An 18,322-nucleotide genomic window follows, 5' to 3' on the forward strand; every position below is an offset into this window, starting at 1 on the left:
GGCTGTATTGGTCCTGAGGACACCGAATGAGGCCATAAAAACAAACGCCGCATTGATGCTTCAGGCCGCGAGAGAACCACGCGTGTTACGTTCGTACCGAGACAAATGTTCGGAACGATTCGGAAAAGGGGTAAAGGTTAGAGAAAGATATAGAGCAGCAGGTTTGTCTGTCAATGGGCCTAGGGCAAAGTGTTACGGACTTAGAGTCGATGACAGTCGTCAACAACCGGAGCTCCCAAGCATTAATTACTTTTAAGGTAAAATTAGCATAAATTAAAAACTCATTAACGTATACTACTTCATATTAAGAAAATGGAGAAATGTTTACTGTAAATGTTGGAAGACTAACGAAACCCAATAGCATAAACACTTTTACATGTTTTCAATGGCATTCAGCATTTTATATTAATATTTTCTGACGCCCTTTACCACCCGGACCAGGAATTGAGCATGGAAATGATGGCGCTTGAATGTCACGGCGCAATTTGCACCCAATCGTGGAACGCCGTGCGACAACACGCGTCACCAGGCGTCTCCATCGGGCGCTGCAGCGGGACAACATTAATCGTCTGTCACTTCCCAACCATCACCCGCTGCCCTGCCACTGTTTGGATTCCAAACCCCGTTCCCCGGTGTCGAAATGTGCAACAGTAACTCGGGTCGGGTGAGCAAAACATGAGCCGACCACGACCGAAACCCGTAGGCCGTTAGCGGCTAAAGTTCGGCTAAATTTAGTTTCAAATAGCACCGCCTATGGCACCACGCGGCACCGTTCTGCGCACAATCGCTCCCTGCTTGGGATTAGAACATTGGTCGACGATTACCGCAATGACCAGAAAGTGGTCGATTTTAGCTGCTATTCAATAGGTAAACTATGGGTTATTAATTAAGGGGATAATAATAAGATAAACATTAATAAAGCAGTGTTCAAATATCGAAAACTTAACTCCTTTATTGTTTTAATTAAATTTCTTTTTTACATCCATCGTGGACAGTCTCTTGACCGGCGTTACCGAATGTACACAATCGAAAGAGAAACCGAGACACTGTCGTACTTTCACTCAGATCTTCGGAACGGTTCGACTCAGCCTCGGCTTAGCTCTGTCCGTCAGCTCGCTCAGTCAAGTGTTGGACGTCGGTGCGATCATACGTCTCGGTAGCGACCCCTAGCAAGGGTTGGTCCGGCGGTGGAGTTATATAAAAAGGTTCTTCCCTGCCACAACCTGCAAGTGGCTGTGGATTGTGGCCCCCCCAGGTTTGTGGTTACAGGAAAACGTGAGGAATCCCACTTCCAGTGCAGTGATTGTGAGCGATAAGAATCACCGGCGGTGCCGTAGTCAGGGTGGTGCCCGAGATCGTCCCGGATCCTTTTCGTTTTCGGCAAAGAAATCTAGATCCTTCGGCAGAGCCTCGTAGTGGTGCTAAAAAAGAGTTCAATCAACGCGAGGGAAGCGAAAAAGGACGAAAAGGAATCGTGAATTCTCGATCGATTGGCAGTTGAATCCGTTGTCGATCGTGGCGATCTGCTGCATTGAAAAGTGGCCCGAAAATTAGTCATTTTATTAATATAGTGCTCCCCGGGCAACGTTCGTGCGGCGGACGGCTATGCAATTGAAATGAGTGTAAGTGTCGCCGGAGTTGTGTGGTGTCTCCACTGTCCACTCTCCGCGGTTTTCGGTGTATGTGGGCGGCTGTGTCGTGTGCGTATGCACCAAGATTATATTAAAAATAGAATACCGGTACCGGTTTTAGTGGGTCCCGTGTCCCGCTCCGTGTTGGTAGTGTGTAGCGAAAAGACAGGAAAAGCAAATGATCGTGAGGCGACTGTTCGCCGCCTTATGGCAATTAAATCCATCTTAACGAGTTCGTTATGACCGAACTGATCGAAAAAAAGAGACCGCGCGACCGAGAATTTTAGGGTGCGACCAGAGAAGAAACATGGTAGACACTATACTCTGGTAAACTGTGACATTCCTATGGCGGATTACGGATTGCTAACACGGAGCAGACGATGGTGTCTGGAGAGCTTGTCGGTGACCGTTGACAGATGCGCCACGGTCGGCGCCGTCGTTGCAGACACATTAGCGGCCATTTTCATGTACAAGTGGAATGCGGAAAACGATTGTACTAATGAATGCCTTTCTGAATCTCTAATTAACTTCGGAATTACTGCTAAATTGTTTAGTGTATCCATCATGATTGAACTGCATTGTCCTTAATGTTTCTTAACAATTACTCCAAAGTAGTTGTTTAAGTGTCGCTTTGTAGTGGAGTAAAGTAAGACTACTTTAAAAGGACTACAAACATGGAGATGTGTTCGTCACCATACCAAGTAAAATAGCGAATAGCGAAAGGCAAATTTAAAAAATTAATTCTATTGATTTCATGTTCCTTTAAAACCCAGGCTCTCCGGTGTCAATTGGGTCGGTGTGCGGCTTTGTGAACTTGTGTAGAGTGCAAGGTTTTCCGATGATCGTTGGCCGCCAGTGAGTGACGACCAGCGCAGTGTGCTTTAAATAAATTCACTTTCTAGTTCCTGGCGTGCGTGTTTCCTTTGCTGCCAGCACGAGACTCGCACTGACGTCCACGGCGGTGACTCGCGGTGTCGATTGGCTTAGATAATGCCCATTTTGACGAGCAAGGAAATCGCGGTTCCAGCAGTAGGACAAATGGAACGTTATTTTTGGAATCTAGGAATTTGATTCCGCCCGGGCTCAGGTTGTTTGTGCTGTTACGCTTGAACAGTAGAAGAAATGGAGCAAACAAGCACCGCGCCAGAGAGCTCGGGCCTGTCAAACACATGTGTGTCCCTTCAAACGAAGATACAAATCAACTGTATATTTTGGGTTACCGTTTAGAATAACACCGACTTGAAGAGTGCTACCAGATGGTTGCAGCCTATCGGCAACTTGTTGGTTTGAGAAACTCCAGAGAGCGTACCGGGAATCTGTGGTAACAGCTGAAGCAAGTGTTTAGACAAGACCTTCGAGACACTATCGGTACATGTCAAATAGTCAACTTTTGTTTATATTAATATTTATACAAGTATTTAAATTTAAAGAACTAGACTAAGTTCGGTATGTTTAAAACAATATGTAGTTCAATTTAATCGTTTTTTTCATGAAAAGGTCACGCAAAACTTTTTCATAGAAAATAGTTCTTTGAAATCTTTTCCAATGTTTAAGTACACCAACGTAATGAACGTAGAAGATGTACTCAAAGTCCTTAGAAGAGATCTACTTCAAACACGCCGCATTGCACAGGCACCATGCGCCTCCATTCAGTTTCTATCGGCTTTCGATGGGCTCGACTATGGGTAGCGATCGACATTGAAAGCGATGAACTAAAATAAACACGATCTTTTTACTCGAATTTCAACGGCTCGGCGGCAAATGAGCTGTAGCCACTTTCTTGATACGCTCGTTACAGAGCCACTCGTCTTGCAGTCCTTACCACCGCAACATCGTGCGTAGTGTACGGTTCCGATCGACATCATCAGTGTAAATAGAGTTTAAAAATAAATCCTGCATACCACTAGACGCCGCAAGCACTATCATTTGTTTGATGTTTCTCGCATCCATCGCAATCGAGGTCTGATAACCATGCGGTTTCAAGTGTCTCTTGAAATTAGGAATTAAGTTTAGATTTTTCTATCTTAGAGGAATGGACCCGATTATTAAGATTAGTTTGTGAAAAACAAATTGTAACTTTCGTGATACTGTTTGGTAATATTTTGTAAAAGTAAATTTTGGTGACAACCTAAGCTTAGCTTTATACTTTGAAGCTGTGGAAGACACCGTATTACGCAAGTGGGCCTTATTTTAATACAACATTTAACACACACCATTCCAAAATGGCTTTCTCCAAAACAGAACTCACGCCCAACTACTATAAACCAAGCCGGTATGGCGACCAATCAGACGAACAGATTTCGCAGTGGTCGCAATATGCCTTCTTGGGTGGTAAGCACCAGAAACAGGAAACGTTCCAGCAAAATTATACATTTATCAAAACATCCCCACAGACCGGAAGCAATGACCGTGTGGGACCTCCGCCTCCACCGCCACCAATAAATACCGATCCAGAGTATGAAGTCATCGACGTCGTGAACCAGCAGTATTCCAATGCGCCCCCACCAGTTCCGCTGAAGTCACAAGGTACCGCCACTGTCGTTCTCAAGGCCAAGAGTTTTCTCACTTGACATATTTTTATCATGGACCACGGCAGACATTAAACGGCTCACCGTGATGAAGTGTGATCTGTGCGGATCGGTCACGCCCGCCGTGCGCTGCGAGCAGTGCGATCAGAACCTGTTCTGCGCTTCCTGCGACGATCGCTACCACCGTCATCCGAAACGTCAAACTCACGTCAGAAAGGTAAGCGAGTGGGACGGGGTGAGTGCGTCATTAGGCCATTAGGACAGATGTAGTTCGTGTCCCCATCTTCCCATTAGGCGCATGATCTTCCGTAGCTCTCTGTGAAAAACTCCACACAACTAGCGGCGATCCTCGCTTTCCCTATCTCTCCGGCGCACACCGGTTGTGATACTTCGGTTAAGCCATGTGTAGTTGAAGTTATCGCATAAACACCGTCCCCTAATCATCTCTTGACTCCTGCGGTTTCTGTCGTTTCGGATCGGTAGCAGTCCGAACAGACCTTTCTTATCCACTAGAAGATTAAAAGTCCATCAGTATTTCCGTTTCCGTTGTAGAATTCATGAGCCTTTTGATGTCCACAAGTTCATCGCAAAAAATTCATTCTCGGCACTCGATCTGGTTCCTTGTCCCAAGTGCAACTTCCGGTCAATGTTGTTCTCGCTCTTCCGTTTATCCGCAGCCCGTTGAGCCGCCGGCGCCCAGCATGGTTAAACCTCCGCTGCCCCCGAAAGGTGAGGCCGGATCGAGTGGTCCGCTGCCGCCGCCAAGGAGAAAGACACGCCCCGGAAGCTTCCATTTTCCCAGTCCCCTGGTGGGCCGCAAGCAGGATCAGGTACGCTGCTGCACTCTCTCTTGAGGGCACTCACTTGAGGCGCTGAAACCATGAACCACAAAGTCTTACCACTGGAACGCAGGGAAACGTACGAATTTGAGCACAAACCGCGTCGACTTCGGGACCCGACAGTCTAGTACCGATCGAACAATTAAACCAAAGCTATAGAAGTGAAAGCGCTGCGTTCCTTCAATAACCTACCTTCCATCGGAGTGTCCTTGCGAATGCCTTTCCAGAGCTTTGTCCTAACCCTATCCATTAAATGAGCGAATAGCGATCGCCGAGCGTTACATTTTGTCCTTAACCCTGTTCGATAGCTGACAACTTCGTGATTGGTGCGTGATTACAACTAAATGTCAAATGTTTACGATACAGAATTGAACGAAATACAGTGACTCCGTTTGCTTTACGTACTGTGCATGTGTGTTCTTTTTTATTCTAGTTAAGTTGCTTGTGCCCTCCATGCGTTCAGCTGCTTCATCATTAACAAGAGCTCAGCTAAAAATGGAAATTTTTCCACGAGATTTACAACAAAAATATGCAAGATCTAGTTCTTGTAAAACACTCTAGAGAGCCATTATTTTGACAAACAAAAAAGCAATAAAAGCTTTCAAAATTTTGGGTATAATAAAATCTGGGATTGACTGGTCCAGTAGCTGGATGCTTCATGTTACGTGACAATAAATAAAACATTGCTCTGGATGTGCCCTCGCCCTCAGACAATCCCCACAACCCTCCCACAAGGATCGGGAGGACCGATGGAGCCACCGTCACAGCAGCAGAAGCCTCCGCCACCACCACCCAGCCCAGCGCTGTCCTTGCGGGAGAAGATGAACTCCTTGAAACGTTTCATCCATCCATCCAACAGGCCGTTGCCCGATCCGCCGGAGAACAAAATTCATTGTAAGTCCCAAAATTCCCGTACCCCTGGAACAGAACCTCCTCTGTAGGCGCCTACTTTGCAGCTTCCAACTCATCGATCGATAGTACATCGAAGCGATCGCCGTCAACGACGAGCACCGCGCGATCGATGTCAACCACAATGGAAAAGATTCAGAACAACACGGCCGCCACGCTGGACCGGATGACGTTGCTGCAGCAGCGCTACCGTCAGCACCAGGAAGCGATGAAATCGGACGGCGACCGTAGCCGTCGCGCAAGCCTAACGTCCAACACCGATCTACAGGTAGTTTGGTGCGGGGTTACCGTTTCTTTTTTCGCCATTTGCTTTTTGTGTTCCACATTTGTGAATTGTCCAAAAATCAATTGGTGTCCGTACGCCAGAATAGTCACGCTTCGGACGAAGTGTTTAAATTCACTTGCGTCAATCGACACCGCCACCCTGGTGGATAGTTAATGCCCTAACTCATGTGCGCTTTTATCGTCATCGTTTCGATCCCACAGTCATCCGCTACCGAATCGTCAAACAGCTTCCGCAGCAAGCCATCATCCGCCACTTTTCAGCACCAGCCGTACCAACAGCAACACCTGAGGCAACCGTATCTCCACGCATCGCAGCAGGCGTTGCCATTGGCACAGCAACAACAGCAGCAGCAGTTGCCACCTTGGTTGAACGTTCCACCGCCGGCACCCAGAATGCGATCTGGCAGTGTCGCCTCCGGCATCAATCTGCTTACCGTACCGGGTTTCGGCGATTCGGCGAATAATACCCCGTCTGTCTCTCCTACGCAGCACTCGGAGTTTGGCGACGCACCCCTAATGCCGGGGCCCCGCAGCACCTCGGTGTTCAATCTGCACCAACAGCAACAGCCGCCGAACATGTGGGGATTCAGTCCGCTGCACCAGGTGAGCCCCCCGTGGTCCTAAAAATAGCGCATACTGGTCGGTTATGAAACGACAACAACCGACACCAGAGTAAGTTTGGACAGAAGACTACGAAGTAGACCGTTTTCATGGTTTGGCCATCGTCTAATTAAAACCTATCATAACGCGAACAATCAAGTAGTCATTGGAAAAATCTTGTTTTGGTTGGAAGAATGCGTAGAACTCGAGAGAAATTCGAAGACCGGAGTCGAGGTACGGGCAAGAATCGGAATTGATGCTGTGTTTGTTTTCAGGCCCAGTCGATGGCACACTTCAATCCCATGCAGTGGAACCAAATGAACGCTTGGATGGCCCGTGGGTCACAGAACGGTTCGAACATGAGCCTGAATCTGCCACCCCAGCATGGAGGCTATCCGCCGGATCCGTTGGGTTACCCACCGGGCTACGTCAACAACTGGGGCGGAATGTATCCCTATCCTCCGATGGGAATGATGCCTATGATGCCAGGTAGGAGTCAGAGCCCTTGTCTCGAGCGATCTAGATCCCAGGTGCCCCTAACGTTCCATTTCGATTATCCTGCGCAGGTGTCGTGATGCCTCCACCGAGGTCACGGGCAAACTCACGCTCCCGGGCCGGATCTCCTGCGCTGAGCAGCAAGTCACGCAAGTCCACGATGTCGATGCGCAACGTGAACCGTAACAGCTTCGTGGGCGATCTAACGGACGACGAGGATTCGGAGGACGAATTCCATCGGTCACGTGGCCGCGATCGACGCCGCCGAGAACGGCTCAACTCGACCAGCAGCATCGAGTTCGAGGAGCCCGAACAGCAGAGGCCCGAGTTTGTGCGGGCTTCGAGCGTGAAGCACTCACGCTTCTCCCGCCGAGTCGGTAATTCCTCAGCACGGTCACTGATCGACTACCCGGTGTCCCGGAAGCCCGGTCTACGGTACGAACGGGACGAGGGAATTCGCGAACGGCTCGACAAGCTGTCGGTTTCGTCTCCACGCGCCAAACCACCGTCCGATTCGTTCACCAACGAGTCCGACCTCGAACCAGCGGACCCCAGGCGCCATGCGCCATCGAATCGTTCACGATCGGGCAACGAAAGCATCAGCTCTCCCCGGAAGCTCACCTCCGATTCCCTGACAAACGACTCCGATGTGGACTTTGAGAGAACACGTCAGGCTAAGCTGCGGGCAGCACAGAACAACCTCTCAGCAGCTCGGCGCGCAACGTCCGATTCGCTGACGAATGATTCCGATCCGGATCAAGGGCAGCGCCGAGGTCAGAAGCCTAAATCCCAGCCGGCCCCAGTGATCGCCCCCAGCAAGACGAAGCCTCCAAGCTCGGCAGAGTCTGAAGGGCACGAGAAGCAACGCCGAAAGAGTGAAACGAAGATGGTCAGCAAGAGTCCCGTACCGAAGAAGATCGCTTCCGATTCGCACACTCCCGACACGGATGGCGAGCAGAAACGACGGTTCGCCACGAAGCAGCAACGCCAACGGAAGCACTCCAGCACCGAGTTCATCGCCAACGAGTCGGACGAAGGGCCGCAGCCGGAACGCAAAGAGTCCGCCCGGCACCCGCCCCAGGTGGTTAACGGGACACTGGAGTTCCGGAACATTTCGCCATCGAAGTCGGCGGGCGACTCGGACGAGCAGCGACACCTGAAGACGGTCGAGATCAAGAACATCATCAACGAGAGCAGCAAGGCAGACCTGCAGGAGCTGGGCCGTTCGGTGCAGGAGGACTCGCCGCCACCGGCCGCACCCGTCGCCCCGGACTGTGAGTGGGAGTGTGAGTTCTGCACGTACGTCAACGAGCCCGGCGTCAAGATCTGCGCCATCTGCTGTAAAACCGCTTCCATCTCGCTGGTGGCCGCCCGGCTGGAGTCTACCGATGGTGACCAACCCCGTTCACCACCGCCGGACGTCGTACAGGAGACGCCCCAGATCACGGAGGGCAAACTACAGATTGTGGCCCCTCAGAAGTCCCCCGGTAAGCAGCTCGCCGGCGATGTGAAGAAGAAAGGTAGGATCCGTAAAATATCCTTTTGGCCCGGCACTAAAGCGAAATAATCCGTCACCGTTCACAAACCCCCCATGCACGCTCGCACGCACGCACGGAACGTACCCAGCCCGTGAATAGTTCAAATCGTCCCCAAGACCCAATTACCAAGATGCCCCCACAAGTAACCAAGTAACTGTCGCGACCTCTCGAGTAGGTTGTAAGGCCCCACGGTAGCAATCCCTTTTTCGTCCTGTACGATAGCCTTAGTAGTTTAGCATTTGGTTTTTGTGACCGCCCTTTCGTTTTGTTTGTACGCGTGAATAACAATGGAACCGTATTGTAACTGTGGTGGTGTGCATTTACCAATGAAACAGCCCAATAAATGTCATTGACGTGGTTTCTCCTTGCTGGAGAAACGCGCTCACAATCACTAAACTGAAACGGTGTAGCGTTTTAATCGGTGACTGTGTGCTCTCGTTCTAGACGGCAACGTGGACGACGAGGCCACCGAAACGGGCTGGCAGAGCGTAGCCCAATCGAATACTGACGTGAAGATGGTGCAGGAATGTGGCACCGGTGAGGCGGGGGTTCCGGGTGATGACGGTGTCGAAATTGGGCACCGTCTTGCCAGCGAAGTCGTTCAGGTTGAGCAGAGGGTAATCAAGCAGAAGGTTTCCACCGGGTGTGGTCCATCCCCACCCAGGGAGGTCGTGCGTCGGGACGAACCGTCCCCAGTGGCTGACGATCGTCGTGGTAAATCGCAAACCTCCATCGGGACTTCGCCGCCACCGCAGGACATGTCTACGCAGGTATGCATCGTCGAACTTTCCAGGCCTAGGCCCGCAATGATAAGCTTCCTCGTTTGACTAGACCTACGCCACGTTGGAGCAGGTTCGGGACGAGAAGGCAACGCGTGAGCAGGCCACAGAAAAACCGCCACCCGAATCAGAGCCTCAGGCGCCAAATACCCATCAGGAAGAAGCGCTGGCGTCCGCGTTGTACAAACGTTCGCATTCGCTTGCCACGCCACAAATGCTGCAAGTCGAGGCGCGGCCCGCTAGTCGGCACAGCATCTCGAGCGACACTCAGGTAACTGCTGGGTGGCGAGCCCCACGTTTCCCCCGATTTCCTGCTTACAGACGCTTTGTTGATGTGAGAGTTAAAATTAGGCCCACCCGTTGCCTGATATTGTCGTCTACCGTCAAGCTCTTCCCATTGGCCCACTCTTTTCCTAGTTGCTTCAGTACGACTCACTTCGCACCACGAACCCGAAAATAACACCGCGAAGAGTGGCTTCGTGGTAGGAAGCCATCTCGTCGTCAATGTCATGTCTGGGGTTGGCGCAATTCCACTTCGACCCTTCTTGGTTGATGCGGCATGCTGCACAATGACGTCATTACGGTGATCGTGCGACGAAAAGCACGAAGTCGTGTACGATCAGTGACCGATACGATCGTGTGCGATAATGTTTCAAAAGCCCAAATCACACGTTCAGTGGCAACGAGTCTGACTTTAGATACTGTGGAGTGTGGAGCAATCACCTGGTACTTGCCGTGCCACCTATTAGTACTTTTTCATGTAAGATTTGGAGTTGAATTTGCCACGAATCTGTGTTTGCTAGCAGGAGTCACTCATTCATTCCGCGGAGTCACAACAAATCAGTCCTGCCAGAATCACACTAAACGCGAGACTTGAAACATTTTCTAGAGTCTTCCACCATCACCGCACGAGCTGAGCCCACAGCCGGGTCTGCAGAGCTCCGCGCTCCATCATCAGTACCAGCCCAGTCAAGCACTCAATCAGACGTCCCATCTCGACCAATCCTCATCATCATCATCGTATCATCATGGTCTGCGTCAGACGGACGACACCATGTCGTACCTGGACCATGCCATCAATCAGATCATACAAACGGCCGCCAGCCAAACGGTGGGCAGCTCGGCGGGACGATCTGCCCATGCCGAGAACAAGTATCGGACGTTTACGGACCTGCGTCGCATCGATACGGTCGGTGGCCAGGTTACTGCCCCAGCAAAGAAACCAATGGTGACGAGAGTTCGTCTGCGTCGATCACCAGTTTGTAGGCTAACTGCTCGTTCTTTTGTGTCCACTTTTCGATTGTAGCACTCTAAAGCGATGGATGATCAGCTAGACGTGCTGGATGAAAGTGACGGGCAGGAATTACCGATCGCTGTGGAGCACAGTCCAGCCAAGGAAGAGCTCTCGGAAATGGCACTTCTATTGCGGGTAAATTTTCAGTCACCACTTGTCCGTCTATTTCAATAACTCTACATCACTTCACGTCTAGGAAGCAAAGCTCTACCAGTTTACGGCCGAGGAGTTGCAAGCGGCGATGAATCATTGCGGTGAAAAGCATCCTGTCCAGTGGCTGCGAGACAACTGGAGCAAGCTGATCGAAACGGTGCAGACGCTGGCCACCAAGTACGGGCACGAGAAGCGAGAGAACACCATTGGCACTATTTCGATTACCGAGGCTCGTGAAGCACTGCGACTGCACAAGGGCAACATCTGGCGTGCCATTACGGAGTGTATCGAGCAGCGGCAACGGAAGTACCGTGACATTGCCGCGAAGGGAAACTTTACCCGGGAGGACATTGTGACGAGCTTGACGGCACACCACGGCAATCTCGAGCTGGCCCTGTTGGAGCTGAGCAAAACGCAGCTTAAGCCGTTCCTGATGCGCATCTGGGGCCCACCGAATGGGGCCGACAATGACAGCAGCAACCTGCTGCTGCAGCAAGCGCTCCAGGAGGATCGTAGTGGAATCAGTAAGAAGCGATCGCAGCACTAGCCCGGGGGTTGCCCTGGATCCAAGTGGTACTAATGGTTGTCTTTTCTTTCCCTCCCGTTTCCCACCGGTTTGTGTCCGATACCTTTCCACGGTGTGTTGGCCGATTTCCCGATCCCACGAACAATCGTTGCTATGTGTGTGCCTGTATTTTTGTGTATGTTGTGACCGCTCGTGTGATGATTGGGCACTGACCGGCCCTGGCCCTCGTAGGCAACGACATTGAACAGTTCATAAGCGCCCATGTCGAACGGGAGCTTCTCGGCGATGGATCAACGGAATCGAAGGCTTTGGAGCAACAGCCAGAGCCTGTCGCAACGACCAAGGAACCCGAGAGTGTTGTTGAGCCGGAATCGGTGGAACCGGCCGAACCGCTGCAGGAAGATCTGCTCCAGCAACCGGAAGAGGTATGTGAAGAGCAAGCGGTGACAACGTCCAACACCGAGATACTGAAGGATATCGAGGCACTCATTCTGCAAATGGAGCGCACCCAGGAGTCTCCTAATGTGCCAGTGCTGCGTAACATACAGCAGCTACTGACGCAGCTGGCCGAGCCCCGATCGCGCTCCAACTCCGTGGCATCGGTCCGTTCACAGGCAAGTGATCGTATCATCAGCAAAAGCCCCATTCCCACGGTGCGCAATGCGAGAACATCCTCCCAACACTCGCACGACACCGATCCGACCCGCTCCATCGAGGACGACGTACGGGACTTTGTGGAGGAAAACATTCAGGACATCCTGCCGAACCTGGTGCACCAGGTACGGCAGGAGCTGGAATCGGTGCGACAGGAACTGAGACCGGCGACGACGGTTCGCTCACTAGAAGACGACATACGGGAGACGCTACTGAAGGCAGACTACACGGACGACGACTATGGTCACGTTCATGAGTTTCCACTCGAGCTAAAATTTCACGAATCATTAGCCACCTTTCCGGAGCGTCAGGTAGCGTTGGCCACCAGTCGCCAGAATCGCACGCAGTCCGATGAGGGCGATGGCGAGTATGCCAACATTCAACAGTTTCTGCACCGAGCGATTCGCAACGAAAAGGCAACGACGGTGTTTGATCAGTGCAAGCGCAGACACTATCAGATCGATAGCAGCTCTGACGAGGCACGGCAGACGGCCGAATCAACCGACTATTACGATCTCGTTTCTATCAACCAGAAACTGATGCATCTGTTCAACAAACCATCGCCGGCGGTACAGGAGAAGGTCCTATCCGCGGGGCAGTTGGCCGAGCCAACTAGTGAAGAGAAAGAAACGCCTCAGAAAAGAGAATCGCCCAAGTTTGCTGAGCCACCAATGGACACAGAGCCCCCAGCTCCAGTGGAGGTCACGGTCGAGAAGAAGGGTATGAAGAAACGGCGAGGATCACGTATCCCTGTCAACAAAAATAACTACCTCTGCCGACGGCCCGTGAAGAGCTCGTCGGAGAGTGATTTTGAAGCACTGGGACAGAACAACAAACCAGTGCCACTGCCGGCGATCGCAATAGACCATGTGGAAGAGTTGCGCCATGTTGTGGAAAATATAGAACGCATTGAACAGTCAATGGAAGCTGCCACAGATTCAGCGACGGTTCCGATCGACGTTGATCAAATTGAAGAACCGATTTACAGCAATGTGGCCCCAGTTCAGATCCCGGCTGTGGAAGAGGATCCAAAACAAACGTTACCACAACCATCGGAATCTGCTGTTCCTCCTCCTGAGGTGGCTTCGGAGCAACTGGCGGTATCGAAGGAACTGGTAGCACCCGAGAATAATGTTGCCGAAGTATTAGAAGCGCCGCAAAACACATCCCTTCCTCCAGCGGACACCGTAGACATGCAACTTGAAGCGACGACAAGCGAACCAAAGGTGGACGCAAAGGATAAACCACAAAATGGTACCTCTGCAGAGGTGGCAAACGATGAAGTTGACGAGGATCTGGTGCATAATTCCAAGCTGGCAAACAATCTCTCCGAACTGGTGCTGGACACGAAGCGACTTATCCAGCAGATGAAGGACGAGATCAACTCGGACATTGCCACTTTCGACGAGGAAGATGCCGCGTACGATGGAGAGTACTACGAGGACGAATACGAGGAAGAGTGGGAAGGGGAAGAGGAAGAAGAAGAGGAATGGGATTCGAACGAAGAGTACGATGTCGATGAGAACGGGGACTTCTACGAGTATGAGGACGACGATGACGATGGTTCGGTGATGTTCTCAGAAATGACCATCATCGATTCGGCTAACGGTAAGGCTAACAACGACGAACAACCGCAAGGAGAAGAAATGCTAGTGCCGGAGCCCCCTCGCCTAGAATTGCCGAAGATAAACGTGGACGCTGTGCGAGAGAACGAACGGAACAGTGCATCGGAGGTGAGCGATTTGCCGCTGGACAGTGACTTCAACGATGCCCTCAGCGTCATCGAACAGTCGGTGGGAGAAATGCGAAGTATGCTTCGCGTGACGGAAGAAGCTCTGGGGCCACTGGACTTCGTTGCAGCACCATTGCACCACGCGTCGAGCGTAGAGACGTTAAAGAATAGTCCGGAGCAGAGTGAGATCAGCGAAGCGACGCTCGTTCCGGAGCTTCCCAAAACGACTGTAGACGAATCGAGCGAGCAGACACTGGTGGCGGAAGACAATCTGCAGATGACCATGAAAGACGTACAGACACTGATCAATGCCAAAGCTGTGATAGGCGGATTTTTGAAGAACGTGCAAAAAATTGAACAAGCAGCGGGTGAGCTAGACAACAGCACGGTGGACATCGGCGAAGAAGGTGCTGCTGCCGTAATCTACGACTCGGTCAGAACCACGTCCACCGAAACGACGGAAAACAAGCAATCGTCGGTGATCGAGAGGACAGTGGTAGAGAACCAAAGTGATCCAAAGGACACCCCGGAGGAGGACGGGCATCCGCCATCCCCGTCCCAAGGGAACTCGCTATTGCATAAGGACAACGCAACGGATGAGAATGCTGAGGTTGAACATAACGGAATTGCTCCCAGTTCTACAGATAGCGAACCATTGGCAAGAGAAGAACAAGAGGCCACGAGCGTTCCTCAGACGAACACTCCAATTGTTTCTGCCGTAACTCCAGGAACATTCACTAACGATCAAATGGCGCAAGTTGAAGTCAACGTTGAAAACAAGGTCCAAACGGAGGCAATTCCTCATTCCGACATACCGGAAGCCATTGATTCGTCGCATATTAGTATTCCTCCGAAGACAGAAGCCGACGAACAACGATCGGTGACTTCGGAAGCAACTACAAGCAATTTGGTAATAGTACCACATGAAAATGGCGTTTCTCCCGACACAACACTTTCTCTAGAAACTCCATTGCCTTTCGAACCCAAAGTTTCCAATAACATAGCGCTGCTCACAAATGGTGCAGTTGAAACATTGGCAATGGGCGATAAAGATACGACGAACCACGCAGAAAAGCTTACTTCATCTTTTATTCCAGAATATGCAAATGTTATCGTTTTGGAGAACAGTACTCTTGATAGTACTGCTGAAATCCCGCTATACGCTTCGGTCAATAAAAAATCCACTAACCTAGAGTTGATCGAAACACACACTCCAAATCAAGTAGAAACTATTGCACCGAAAGCTGAAGGAATGCCCGCAGATTTTAATGTCCTTGAAAAAGCGGAGGTTGCCGCAAACGGTTCGGCAAAGGAATCAGAGACATTGAACCTTGGTCAAGAAAAGTCCCCGAACCCGGATGCGGTCGTGATTGTATCTTCAAGTTTAGATACCCTTGTCAATGCCATCAACGCCACAAATACCGTCGATACCGTCAACGAACAACAAGTTGGCCTACCAAGTAATACGGACGATAATCCCGCATCAACCTTGCCTGGGGTTGCTAATGAAATGCTTGACGGAAAACGTACAATAGAAACGTCCGCTTCCGTAGAGACTTCTGTTGAGGATGGCAAACGAGCTACAATTTCTATTCAGGATATTCCTCTCGACGCACAGGAACCGAAGACGAAGCCACTTGGTCAAAATGCAAACGATCATAGTAGCATCCAAACATCCATCAAAGAACACATTGCTTCCAATGACATTATCGCTGCAGTGGAGTCCGCTCCAACAACATCCATCACAACTCATTTTGTTAACGGCCATGTTCCGGACAGTGTTCACGACGATTCTCCTAAATCACGCGCCTCGTCCGACGAACCGTCATCCAGTTTCATAGAAGTTAAACCGTCAGACGTCGTTGTCCACGGTCCTCAAGCGGATAATACCCCACCTTCAGCTCCACCGCGTACCATAAACATTTACCAAAACGTAGAACTTCAACCCCCCACAATCAGCACCGCCACTAGTAACCCCGTATCCAGCGCCCGGTCCAAGACCAGCTCGAAACTAACCGTAAAGCTTCCCACCGCTACCCCTTCACAGTCGGAGGAAGGTGGCTCACCGTCAACGCCACCGACTCCCACTGGCCTGAAGGTAGGCAGCAAAGGTTCCGCTTCCAAAACTAAAACCGACACCAAAAAGAAGTCCACCACTGCCTCCGCCTCGACCGAGTCCACTGGCCGCAAGCCAACGATCGTGCGCAAGAAGTCCGTCGGTGGCCCCTTCGGTCCCGTGCAAACAAACACGGTCAAGAACATGCAAAAGGAGTTCCTGAGCAAGGCAAGGGAGTCACCGAAACCGAGCACGTCCAAGATGTCGCCCAAGCCGGCCAAGCTAGTGCAACCCAAGGTGTTCACCAACCGGCCGGCGGCCAACCTGCCTCCCGGCAGCAGCAAAGCATCTACACCGGCCACGGACACCAGTTCCGCACGATCGACCCCCGGGGCGGGCGGAGACACCGGCGAACCAGTTCCGGGGCCGTCGCGTGACACCACGTACACCTGCGAGAAACTGCTCAAGAAGAAGTACCGCGAGACGTGCTTCAGCGACGACTACCAGACCACGGACGATGAGGATGAGAGCCGGATGACGATCACCGAGAGTGAGCGCACCATTATCAAGAGTCTGGTGAAACCGTTCGAACCGAACGGTGAACCGCCCGAAGTAAGTTGCGTGCGCCTAATGGGGCCTTACATCTACCCCTCAATCACCAAAACGTGTAGCTGAATCAGATAAACACCGTACCATGTGTGATCATGTTATACAAAACATTTTATACATTGTTGCCTAATGCCCCCCATGGTGCGGAGAAGTAATGTTCACTCTCGTTTCGTTTCAGGTGCAAGCCAAACAGTTATTCGATGACGGTCTGGTCCAAACCATTGAACAGGCTGAACTGGCGGTTCAACTGATCGAGCTGCGCTACGCCAAGGATAACGCCATCTGGGCGGCCACACAGTGTCACACGGTCGACGAAGCGAAGGATCTGCTGCAGAAGGAATGCGAACTGTGTTTAGGACTTTTCCCGATGAACGAAATAGTGTCCATGCTCAAGTGCACCCACACCTGTTGCTTCGAGTGTGCCAAGGAGTACTTTACGCAGGAGATCACCAATCGCTCCATCACAAACTGTAACTGCCCGTACTGCAAGGAGCCCGACCTGAACGGGCCGAACGTGACGGAGGACGATGTGCTGGAGTACTTTTCGAATCTGGACATTCTGCTAAAGAACATCGTCGACGCGGAGGTTCACGATCTGTTCCAGCGGAAGATCCGCGATCGTACGCTGACGCAGGATCCCCACTTTAAGTGGTGCGTCCACTGCTCTAGTGGGTTCTTCGCGCGACCCAAGCAGCGACGATTGATTTGCCCGGACTGTGGGTCGATCACTTGTGCCTCTTGTCGGAAACCGGTAAGCGAGGGAACACATTGATGGTCAAGCTTTAAGATATGACAGGGTTTCTGTTCATTTTTCAGTGGGAAACACAGCACGAGGGTCTCAGCTGTGACAAATTTGCCGAATGGAAGGAAGCCAACGATCCAGAGCTGCAGGCTGAAGGTGTCCAGCGGCACCTGCAAACGCACGGTATCAGCTGTCCGAACTGCAAATTCCGCTATTCGTTAGCCCGTGGTGGTTGCATGCACTTCACCTGTACCCAGTGCAAGTTTGAGTTCTGCTACGGTTGTAACAAACCGTTCATGATGGGAGCCAAGTGTAGCGTGTCGGCGTACTGCGCCAAACTGGGGCTGCATGCACATCACCCGAGGAACTGTCTCTTCTACCTTCGGGATAAGGAGCCACGCGATCTACAAAACTTACTGCTGGTATGTCTGAGCCATTTCTGTGATCAAGCTTGAGCTCTCATTCACGTTTCCTGTTTCCCAGATGAACAATGTGTCTTTCGATACTGAACCCTCGGAACTGATGAAGCAAGAGCTTATCAATGGACAGATTTCCGCTCTTAAATGTCCCATTCCACTGCAAAAAGAAACACCAGCTGGCCTAATGGACTTGATCTGTAGTGCGGAGGTGCCAGAAAACCACGCAGGACTGTGCAGGTAATGGGGAATCTCGACAGTGCCGAGAAGATTCTATGTGGGTTATGTTCTCGAAATACGTTACGCTACTTATCCTGCCCTCAAACAAATCAATTATAAAAACGAACCAAAAATGGCTTCGACCTGGAGCTTGACAAGTTTGAACAAGTGGACAACCGACGAGACCTCCATTAACCGTTCCCATCCCGACGATTCCCTTTTTCTAGGGCTCACTACATAGAGTACCTTAGTTTTCTGGTGAACAAAAATGACATTGACCCGATGGGCATCCTCAGTCCGGATGATCTTGAGTCGCT

At 51.1% G+C, this 18,322-nt stretch overlaps 1 protein-coding gene across 1 annotated transcript in view; it reads left to right on the forward strand.

Annotated features, from left to right (window-relative positions):
* The first annotated feature begins 1,197 nt into the window (after positions 1-1,197).
* Positions 1,198-18,322, forward strand: part of LOC131211939 (E3 ubiquitin-protein ligase lubel) — an 18,192-nt gene continuing 1,067 nt past the window's right edge. The window contains exons 1-20 of the mRNA XM_058205628.1: positions 1,198-1,622; positions 3,873-3,962; positions 4,025-4,157; positions 4,228-4,376; positions 4,837-4,989; positions 5,709-5,892; positions 5,955-6,175; positions 6,394-6,795; positions 7,068-7,281; positions 7,359-8,807; positions 9,270-9,595; positions 9,657-9,875; positions 10,494-10,832; positions 10,911-11,033; positions 11,095-11,575; positions 11,809-12,191; positions 16,011-16,631; positions 16,807-17,379; positions 17,445-17,792; positions 17,854-18,026. Coding sequence (XP_058061611.1) covers positions 1,617-1,622; positions 3,873-3,962; positions 4,025-4,157; positions 4,228-4,376; positions 4,837-4,989; positions 5,709-5,892; positions 5,955-6,175; positions 6,394-6,795; positions 7,068-7,281; positions 7,359-8,807; positions 9,270-9,595; positions 9,657-9,875; positions 10,494-10,832; positions 10,911-11,033; positions 11,095-11,575; positions 11,809-12,191; positions 16,011-16,631; positions 16,807-17,379; positions 17,445-17,792; positions 17,854-18,026 — 6,587 coding nt within the window. The 5' untranslated portion in view covers positions 1,198-1,616. The remainder of the gene's footprint in view (positions 1,623-3,872; positions 3,963-4,024; positions 4,158-4,227; positions 4,377-4,836; positions 4,990-5,708; positions 5,893-5,954; positions 6,176-6,393; positions 6,796-7,067; positions 7,282-7,358; positions 8,808-9,269; positions 9,596-9,656; positions 9,876-10,493; positions 10,833-10,910; positions 11,034-11,094; positions 11,576-11,808; positions 12,192-16,010; positions 16,632-16,806; positions 17,380-17,444; positions 17,793-17,853; positions 18,027-18,322) is intronic.

This window comes from Anopheles bellator, chromosome 2 (assembly GCF_943735745.2).
Source record: "Anopheles bellator chromosome 2, idAnoBellAS_SP24_06.2, whole genome shotgun sequence".
NCBI lineage: Eukaryota > Metazoa > Arthropoda > Insecta > Diptera > Culicidae > Anopheles > Anopheles bellator.